Consider the following 10,807-nt stretch of genomic DNA (forward strand, 5'->3'; position numbering starts at 1 on the left):
TTATCCACAGGTATAATGACTTCTTGTTCTCCCTCCCTACCATCCCCCGGTTACTGGTTACCGGCAGTTGATCGTCGTAGTAAAATCACCAAACGTACCCGCTATTATGTAGTAAACAATCATGACCTGTCCGTGATACACAAAAGAGCATGGAAGAATGAATGACACTAGTCTGATACGCGTCATATTACAGGTGATTCTCATTATTGCTGTTGTTGTTGTTACTATTACCGGCGACTTTTGGACACGACGCACCACCACGAATGGTTACCGCCTGGTGCTCGGAAGATGCCTAACTCCCCGGGTGGGACGCCCGAGACGGAGACGATGCTGTAGCCAATTTTGAAGCGTGGGGTCCATGAGGTGGCGACGGGTGGTAGCAGGTGGTAGACGGTGTATGGTATCGCTTAAAGTTTGACTGTAGAGTAGTGGTGACTTAAGAAGTTTTTACTTGCGCTCACTTCGGTCGCAAATTTTGCTCTGAATTCTTGATTTGATATTTAAAGGAACGCGAGCCGACCGGGAGCAGCACAGTCGATCATTGAAGCCGGACATTCGAGGATCGTTGGTCGTTAATTAGGAGGTGTGAAGTGTGTTGTTTTTGCGTTGATCGAGCTATCTCACGGTAAGCAGTGAAGAAGTCGATGATTATCGTTGATTAGTGATTGATTGTGAGTTGGGACAGTTCGATTGGGTGCACGATTGGATGTTGAAGCTCAGAAGAGTTTATCACTGGTGGCCTGAAGTGCGTGCGTACTTGTGTGAAGTTTGGAATTACCGCCAATGACTTAAGAAGCCAATGATATCCAAAAGCTGTGATTTTGTGGAATGTGAAATGTGATTATTCATAAGATTATGACGAGATGAGTGAGAAATTTACAATATCTTGGCTTATCATCTTGTATATATCACATCTGTTCAACCGCTTTCAAATAAGAACATTCAAATTTCTCGTCAACATTCGTTTGTTTTTCATAGCTTGAAAATATAAAAGATAAAACCTATAACTTCCATACAGGCTTACGCAAAATACAAATTTCTTCCGTAGGCTGGTTCATCTCTAAAATACTGTACATTGTTTCTTGAAACACTTTTCATAATACGAACTCAAATAAATGTTGTAGACATGAATATAACTTTCTTCCAACTGCCTTGGGCAAATTAATAAGATGGAATAATAAAAAAAAATCATCAGCAATGATAAAATTTTCATATGATGAAGGTTTATTTTTGCATTGTACGAGGTCTGTTCAAAAAGTATCGCGACTTTTGAATTTACGCGGGTTCCGTATATTCGATTCTATATTTTTTGTGGCATTATGTTGGTACTCATGTCTCTCACTCATGCTGACAAGTACGGCTATTTTGAATTTTCAGTTAATTTTTGACAACTGCTTTTCTTACGTTTTGCTGTCCAAATTGAAAGGACTCTGCAGGAGGAATGAACGAAGCAGAAGAAAAAACATATTTCATTAAACGTAGAGAATATGACAAGATGAACTGAAATCTATTAATCAAAAATGATTCGAATAGAAGTAAACGGAACAAATAAAAACATTTTCATTCTTCATTTTCTTAGTTTTGAAAATGACAAGCTCTACTTGTGCCTCGGCGAATTTTCATGTAAATGAGCCCAGATTTCTTTCAATATTAAGGGGGTGTTATGGTGTAGAGACACGAATTTCGGACCTTTTTTCGAGTTCCGTAAAAATAAAACAAATAATATTGATACTATCCATTATATCATAATTTGTTCATCTATCTTTTAACAATAAAACGAAAATTGAACGGAGAAAAAATATTCATAACTAGAATGGTTAAGAGCTGATGAAGTGCGTACACGATTCCAGCTCTTTTGGTTATCTGAAACAAAAAACAGATTCGTACAGATTCTGAATCAGTAAAGATGCCGCTATCGCATGAACCTCGGACAAGTCAAAAACATGTTTTTTTTTTACAAAATGGCGGCCGTTTGAAAAACAAAATGCAGTTTAAAACGTTTTTTCTTACATTTTCCGATTTTTTAAAAATAGTGAAATTCGAAAAATATCGTTTTTTAGAGGTTCATGCGATAGAGAGATGCCTGCAGATTGTATCCATATAAATTCGACATAAATCGGTTCAGTAGAACTTGATATATCGTGTACGTCAGTTTGAAAAAACTAGTTTCAAGAAAAACGCGTTTGAAGTTCATTGTTATGGCCGTAACAGGTTAGATACCGCATCACTAAAATGGCTTTAACTCGGTAAATTAAGGGATTTTCTATAAGTTCTTTGTAGGGTAGATTCTTGAATACCTAAACTACAGAAATATGAAGAAATATGAAATTTCTAGACTAGAATACTCCCTTAATCAAGAACGTCTTTCCGAAAACACACATGTATGTTTGTTATCTGACAATAAATTATTGTATCAATGCATAGTGAATGGAGTTTGAGTTTTTTCCCCCTATTGGATGTGAACCACTGCGTCCATTATTCTGAACTATTGTGGTATATCCTATTTTTTTATACTCCACTTCAAGTTTACCTGCTGCTTATTGATGAAGAAGTAGACTGAAAGCTATAGCGAGATAGGTGCCAATCAGGAATACTCTGTTTGTTAAATTTTATAATCCTGATCGGCGACGCAGACCAAATTTCCTTGGGCTACAGAATAGCCTTATCAAGGTATTGAAGTCTGCGTCTAGTTAGAGCTCCACATTTACTGAGCAAATGTTCCCAGGTTTCGCTTTCGGTATTACAAAAGCGACAAATATCATCTTGCACTAAACCTATGTTTTTGAGATGGTATTTACTCGGACAGTGTCCTGTTATATGACCCGTGATTGTGCTGAAGTCTTTCTTATTAAGACTCAGCAATTGTTGAGTAATTTTAATATTCGGCGTGATAATTTTTTTTTACTGGTTAAGTTGTACCCCCAACCAGTTGGCTAACACTTCCCGGTATACCCATTTCTTCAGCTCTCCTTTCAACACACAGTCAGAAATTCCACAGAATGGTTCTGGACCAGTAAAAGGTGAGCTTGAGCCGTTCCTGGCAAGTTCATCTGCTCGCTCGTTTCCCTCTATGCCGCAATGGCCAGGAATCCAGTACAGTTGTACCGAACTTATCCGACTTAGTTGCCGTAAGAGGAGAATGCATTCCCAGACAATTTTTGAGAAGCATTTAAAAGCATTTAGAGCTTTATGTGCCGCTTGACTGTCTGAGAATATGCAGATGTTAGCATGTCTATATTTTCTTTTAAGGCAGACATTTCAGCATTCTATTATCGCAGCTATTTCTGCTTGAAAAACTGTTGGCCAGTTTCCCATAGCTACAGAGATTTTTGTTCTGGGACCATACACTCCAGTACCTGTTCTGATTCCCATTTTTGACCCATCAGTGTAGAACATGATTGAACCATTACGAACACTGGGACCGCCTTCATCCCATACTGAACGAGAAGGTTCGATTACACTGTATGGAATGTCGTAGTTAGTCCTAGGCTCCATCAAATCACTGTTCATCTCTGAGGATGGTCCTACGGGTAAGAGATTCAGGATGCTCAAGTGACCAATTTTGTCTCCGTCTAGTATTTTTTTTCCATTGTTTAAGCTTTAGAGCGCTTTTCTTAGCCTCTAGCTGAACATGTTGGTTCAGAGGTAGCAAGTGAAGGATAGCCTTCAGTGCCTTCGAGGGTGTGCTTCGCATTGCTCCAGTAATTGCAACGCATGCTAGTCGTTGGAGTTTGTTTAGCTTTTTTGTAGCTACAGTCTCCTTGGTCTTTGGCCACCAGACTAATGAGGCATAGGTTATCCTAGGCCGCGCAATGGCAGTTTAGACCCACATTACCATTTTTGGTTTAAGGCCCCATGTTCTTCCTATCATTTTAGAACATGCCCATAGGGCTGTATTGGCCTTACTGATTATTGCATCTAAGTGCGCATTCCAGTTGAGTTTAGCATCTAGGATAACACCTAGATATTTCACTGAAGCGCTGTATTTTATTTCCACTCCCCCAAGATATAAAGACTGCAGATGCTGTTTTTTCTTTTTGGTGAATGGAACAATTGTTGTTTTTGAGGGATTTGAGTTTGAGTTTCTGAATTTAAATATAACAGTATGTTAGAAAAAAAAACCGATCTTGGTCCTTAAATGTTATTCGTGGAGTGTTTTATTCGTTTAACTTCAATACATACTCTTGTGATTGTTTTTGGTCAAGTTGACTACGTAAAGTTGGCATCATGTTAATAAATCATAATTTTTATTGGCTTCATTTTTGGCGGCATCTGAATTTTATATCGACAAATATTGCTCTATTCCTGTATGCAAAAACATTCGTCCCTTAAGCTTTAGTAATTTGGGGTATGAGGTTGATCGAATTGGCATCTGAAACAAATTATTTATAATTCAATGGCCACAAATGTCTTTCAAAAACGATACCTTCTCTAAACCGTACCATGTCCGGGCCAGAACTGAGTTGTTTTTATTTCTCAATGATTTTTCTTGGACCCATTCACATTGATCTGTGCGTCTTCGAAGGTTTTTGGCCTTTGACCTTCCAGTTGGCAACATTGTTTCTGAAGCGTCGGACCCAATTACGACAGCATCTCCGTCAACTTTTGATTTTGATTTTTATATATTTTATATATAGATTTTAAAACGTAACGTTTATTAAGAATTTTCAAATGCATATTACGCAGAATCGTTCTTGCGATATATGTTATAATATATACCATTAGACAGCAAATTTATCCAGCATTTTTTTCGCCTTTTTTCGCTTAAGACATCAACAGTGGAAATAATAAAACAAGTGAGCAATTTAACAAATAAAAGGGGTATGTTTTGCGAGCGGATGCGAAGGTAAATCATGTAGTATGCGTTCTGTCTTCCAACTTCGTTCCCATGAACGTTGTATGTAATTGCGTGCAATAATTCGTTCTATCTAACAAATTATCAAGATGTTAAAGTAATCAGATGCACACAAGCTTTATGCAAAATTTCATCAAAGCAAAGAGGAAAGAGTCACCCATAGAGTGATCGTTCAATTATGAAGAGGAGAAGGCAGCGATTATCATGCCAAGGCTTATTAAGATCGGCATTACATTCTTCATGACTCATATTCATAGTTCTCAATGACTCAATTCCTTCTATGATAGACTGAGCAGTAGAACCAATACGACTTGGTTGTGATAGTCTGTAAACGAACAATATTTCACCGAAAAAGCTACTACTCCCGATGCCTTAGAATAAGACCATAGCTATCCAATAAAAATAAAGCAACTTCATGATTTAATGTTTATTTTATCTCAATATATCACGAAATCGTGAGTATTTTCAAATTGTTTTTTCGTTTCTTCCCCATAAATTTCATATTCAATGCAATCAATGACGATATATTTTTTTTTGTTTACCGATTCGCATATATTTCATCTACCATTCCACCCTGTTATGTGACTCACTGATATTCATTGATCATTTTCATGTAGACAGTTGAACTTCCTGTCAGAAGCTTATTGTCTTTCTTTGTTCGTTACAAACCGTTTGAAGTTTGAGTACATACAACAAACGGCCCTTTTCAGGGCTACTATTTAGAGTTTAAAAAAAAATTAAACTAACATATTTCTAAACAATGAAAAGAATTACATTCAAAATTACCAAGTGTTCTGAACAATCACAGTCCTACGTCAAACTTCCGTTCGTTTCCCTAGGCTCAGACCCTTCTTCTTTTTGGAGCTCTCGATGCGCTTCAGTTACTTTTTCCTTCGAATGAAGGAAGCAAATCAACACTTCCTGCAAATGAAGATTATTTGATACAAAGTCAGACATTTTCATACAACCAAATGTAAATGACACCAGAACAAAATCACTAATATGTCTAAGCGGTTTGTTTACCGTATGTCTAAGCTTGTTACAGGATACATTCTGTCAAATATATACCTGGAATTTGTAATTTTAAATCTTCCCGCTGAACATTTTTCTTTTTTTTCAAAGTTGATAATACTGTCAGTGATATAATTGTCAAATTAGAGAGCGATCTGTCATTTAGTATGTTTAAAGCAGGGACACTAAAGCGATTTTAGGCAAGAAACTCCTTTCAAGAATGAAGTGATGCCATAGACCCCCATAGCCCAATTTCTTTAACATAAAGTTCAGAAAATATCAAGTGTAATTAATAATTATCAGTACAAATTTCAACAATACAGGTTGGACTCGATTATATAATATGTGATTCGATTATAAACAATTTTGTACTCGATTATAAACAGATTGAAAAAAAAATTTAAAATATGACTTATTTTAAGAAAAAATGTAACCTTTCAACGTTAATGTGCAATTTAAGTGGCTATTACATGTACAGTGAGGTAAAAATCGTGATTATTGAAGATTTTGCTTGAATTTTCACCAGGAATATTTTTTTTTCTTTATTATAGTGACTTTCAACACATTTCGGCTGGTTCGTCACTTTTACTTCCATTTTTGGAAGAATGTCGGGAGTGAGAATTGAACTCGTGATCTCTGCGTGAGAGGTATGGATGTTACCACTACGCCAGATTGCCTCCTCACCATCAGGAATTGTTTATATCGATATTGCAGCGAAATCAATAAGTATAGAAGTTTGGTGTCAAAGAACAAACTGTAGAACGGTTAGAGAGCTTCAATTTAATTGATAGAAACAATCAAGTTTAATATAAATTTTTAGGATAAAAGTAATGATAACCTATTGAATGTTAATAACTTTTAAGTTTTTCACTTCCAAAATGTTATTAGAATAACCTTATTTAGTTGTTTCACTGCTATAGCCTGAACTAAATTTTCTCATCTTTCAAATGAAAACAACGTAATTGTCTTCTGTAGCGTACTTTTTAATGTAGAGCCAGTTTGAGGCAACAGAGTCCGAAAAAAAGTTCTATAACTCTGTCATTGTTGAAATTCGAACATATGCGTAGGAGGATTTTTTTATCAATATGATCGTCTATCATTTGTGAAAAAAGATTTCTGACTTTCTTTTTTTTCTGAGGGAATGAATCAAAAATTAAATTCTTCTGTTTTTATGTTTTATTCAAAAATCGAATAATACATGCATAAAAAACCAATTAGAAAACAATTTTTTTTTGACTCGATTATATACAGGACTCAATTATATACAGTGAAAAGAAATCAGAGACTGTATATAATCGAGTCCGCGCTGTAATACATTTCACTAAAATATTAGTCCTTTTTATAACGAGCTGGTTCACGTAACATAACTTATATCGTATCTTGTCGACCCCTGGGAAACTGACAGTCGATATCGACCAGTTTGAGAATTTCTGGTTTAACCTTCCTGTACTCGCGCTCAAAATCATAACTCGTATATTCGCACACGGTGTCGCAGACTGTCCGTGTCTTTGTAATATTGCTATTGTGTATTTTTAGGCGTTATTTGTATTTATTCAAAAAAAAAAAGATACAATTGAATGAAAAAACTTCAGAAAATATTTTTCTTCAACTTCAACTTCATTTTAATAGTCATTCTTGAGCTTCTTCAAAACAAAATTATTGATCCTCGGTCTGTGAGACTATATGCGCGACTATAGGAGGTTTAAAGTATCATTGAGAACAAGTTATTGTTTTTCTGCTCGGGGATTTTGGTATGGATGATTCTATTGGTCAAAGATATTGTGTGAAATTTTGTTTTTAAAACCAAATTTCTTGATTAGCGAATTGTAATGTATAGCAAATCAAACAAATCTTAGAGAATTTCCGATTCGATTGGTATGCAAATCATGATAATTCGTTCACAGTGAAATTTTCAATTTAATTTAATTATTAACGTTAACTTTATTTCATAAAAACGTGACCTGTTTTCTAATTTGGTACTCTTCCTAAAAGACGTAGTTCTACGTCAAAAAATAGGAATCTAATTATTTTCTATGAGGAACGGTTCCACGAAATTCTGAGAAATCGTATAATTTTTTTCTGTGGTATTACTGTAAGAATGATATCTCCAAATGATGTCTGAATCTCCCAGCCAAAACCCATCAATATTCAACATAATATTCATAGAAAAAATCAGTGTTAGAATGTGTCTAGAGGTTCTAGGTAGTGTTGCGATCTGGGCATCCTATTGGACATTCGGATTATTTTCGACTCAACGAACTGGAATATTCCATTTGATGACACTTCATCGTGATAATTATCCCCAAACAAACCTCCTCTATATTTCAGACTGACTTGAATATATTTAGGGTCACATGTTTGTCATACTTCCGCTTAAAGTGTTTCAACACACAAGTTTGATTGAAGCAAACGCCTTGAGCGAGGACAGGTTTTTCTATATCACGATTTTCTCCGATAATCTTGTTCTAATCAGCTGGAGAATGATGTGACATGAACATTTGTCATAAATTTCCCTTTTTCACCATGGGCATCAAAATCATCAATACGAGATGTTCTCCACAGTGGAATAACGAAGCTATGTTCTTTCCTTTTCCTAACAACCTCAACCAGAGTTGGATCAATAACTACTTCCTGTAGCAGTTGAAAATGTTCAGCCATAACAAATGGATCCAAGTTTTCTTTCCGGGCGATCTAAACTGCTCCTGTGAGATAAGACTTGTCGTTCCTTGAACCTGGAAAAGTAGTCGGGTACAGAGTTCTCAAAGGGCTTGGGATATTGATATCGTAGACTAGATTGTAGAACTTCAAGATAAGCCTAACACCCATTTCGTGTTTCGTGTTTCGGTTCAGTCATTACTTTTTTGAGGACTGGCCCTTTATGTGATTCCTCGCAAAGATTAGCTGTTTCTTTATGTTGAATTCCCCGGGCCTACGTCTCAAGCGTTGTTATATTAATGAAATTATATTAATATTACTCTTCTTTCATTTTGCAGAACAATAATGAAGCCCGTTTGCTTCGCATTGGTGCTGACCGTCTTCGGGTCAGCAGTGGCGTACGCTCAACAGTATAAACCAGTGCCACAGGATGGCACAATTTTGCTGAAGAGACCACCAGCACCGCAAGTGCCACAGGATGGCACAATTTTGCTAAAAAGACCACCACCACCACCACGAGTTCCTCAGGATGGCACAATCTTTCTGAGCAGACCTCGTGACCGCCGTCAAGCCCTTGAACCCCAAGTGCCTCCGATGCCTCAGGATGGATTCATTCTTAATCAAAAACCAGCGGACTGGCCCGCGGAACAGGAAGCCCAAGAGCCACAGATTCCTCCGATGCCCCAGGATGGATTCATTCTGAATCAGAAACCAGCGGATTGGGTAGCTGAACAGGATTCTCAGGAACTCCGGATACCCCCAGTGCCCCAAGATGGTTTCATTCTAAATAAAAAACCAGCGGATTGGGTACCAGAACAGGATGAGCCAAAGGCAGCAGAAGAAGCCCAGGGTGTGGACCCCACCGAACTTGCGCAGGTCAATAATCAGGAAACCAACGGTGAGCAGGTTAACCGTCAGAAACGTCAGTTTGGTTTCGGTGGAATCGGCGTCGGTGTCGGTTTGATTGGAGGTGGTTTCGGAGGTGGACCTGGATTCTACGGTGGATATCCTCCGTACAGAGGATATGGAGGCTACGGTGGAGGTTATGGCGGTCATGGTTATGGTGGCTATGGTGGATACGGTGGATACGGGTATGGCGGTTACGGGGGTTATGGATATGGTCATCGTCACCACCATCATCATCACCATGGATGGTAATCACGCGGTACCTTTAAAGTGAATTTAAGAATTCAATGTGATAATTATTTCCTAATAAATACGAAACGAAACGTAATCGAGTGGCTTTTTTGTTCATATATTTTCAAACAAATCAGGAAATGTAATTCATTTTGAACATATGTGTGTTGAGTTTTAGACAGGGGGCTGTGTGTAATCTGATAAGGCAAATGATGTAACACCACAAGTCGAAATTTCTATTTCCCGCATCATCGACTTTTTTCTTCTATCGTATCATTTCGCACCTCGGTACCCATAGAATGACGCGCCCAATTCGCACCTTTTTGAAATCAGCAGAGCGTCATTCAACCATGGACTGCGTACTATTTGGCATTGAAGAGGATGTTTTATATTATGACGCGAACATTCGAGCTCTTCTCAGTGTTCCGGAAGGAGGGACGGTACGCACAGCGAATGGTTAATTGTTTTATTTTTACTGTGTGGTAATCAGTGTTCTTAAAAATTCAATTATGCTAAGAAACTTCATCTGGCTGGCTATGGCTGTTGGGCTACTGGCTGGAAGATCGGCTGCACCAGCACCGCATGGAGGGCCACATAGAGGTTATGGTCTTGCATATGCTCCTGCTTTCTACTACCCCAGGCCGTATTTTGGAGGTTACTACGAACCCACCATCATTATTGATGAGCCCTGGGTACCGCCGTTCGTTGCGTCGCCAACAGTGATTCTAGGAAAATAGAAGTGCTTTCTTGGCGTTGAACGGTGCAAGTGTTCAAAAATGAAATAAATAATAAGTTGAATAATTGAAAAAAATGAGAAGTTTTCACATGTTTAGAGGCGAATGAACTGCAAAGTTTAAAGCCTCTTAAAAACAAAGAAAGAAGAAGAAGAAGTTTTCACAGTGTGTTTGATACGATTCGAAATCATACCAGAATAGTGTAAACTGAGCCTAAGTCGAAAATAAGTTAATTTTTTCATAAGTGTTATTACTTATTTCTGTACCATTCATCATGAAAATAAATATTGTATCATAAATTCTTTATATCTTACGATAGCTGTTGACCTTATGTATTCCTTTGAGTATAGAAAAAATTTCAAAGTGGTTATTACTTTCCATCAGTATTGATTATATATCTGTAGAACGTGAATAC

General features: G+C 37.3%; 1 protein-coding gene across 1 annotated transcript; it reads left to right on the top strand.

The window, feature by feature from the left end:
• Positions 1-494: 494 nt before the first annotated feature.
• Positions 495-9,755, top strand: LOC129779631 (guanyl-specific ribonuclease pgl-1-like). The gene is made up of 2 exons (XM_055787218.1): positions 495-625; positions 8,860-9,755. Exon 2 carries the CDS (start codon positions 8,867-8,869, stop codon positions 9,677-9,679), a length of 813 nt encoding a protein of 270 aa, XP_055643193.1. The 5' UTR covers positions 495-625; positions 8,860-8,866; the 3' UTR covers positions 9,680-9,755.
• Positions 9,756-10,807: the final 1,052 nt, after the last annotated feature.

Source organism: Toxorhynchites rutilus, chromosome 3, assembly GCF_029784135.1.
Source record: "Toxorhynchites rutilus septentrionalis strain SRP chromosome 3, ASM2978413v1, whole genome shotgun sequence".
Classification (NCBI taxonomy): Eukaryota; Metazoa; Arthropoda; class Insecta; order Diptera; family Culicidae; genus Toxorhynchites; species Toxorhynchites rutilus.

Excerpts from the sequence above, each read along its gene's own strand:
- LOC129779631 (XM_055787218.1), top strand. The coding sequence starts at position 8,867 with ATGAAGCCCGTTTGCTTCGCATTGGTGCTGACCGTCTTCGGGTCAGCA.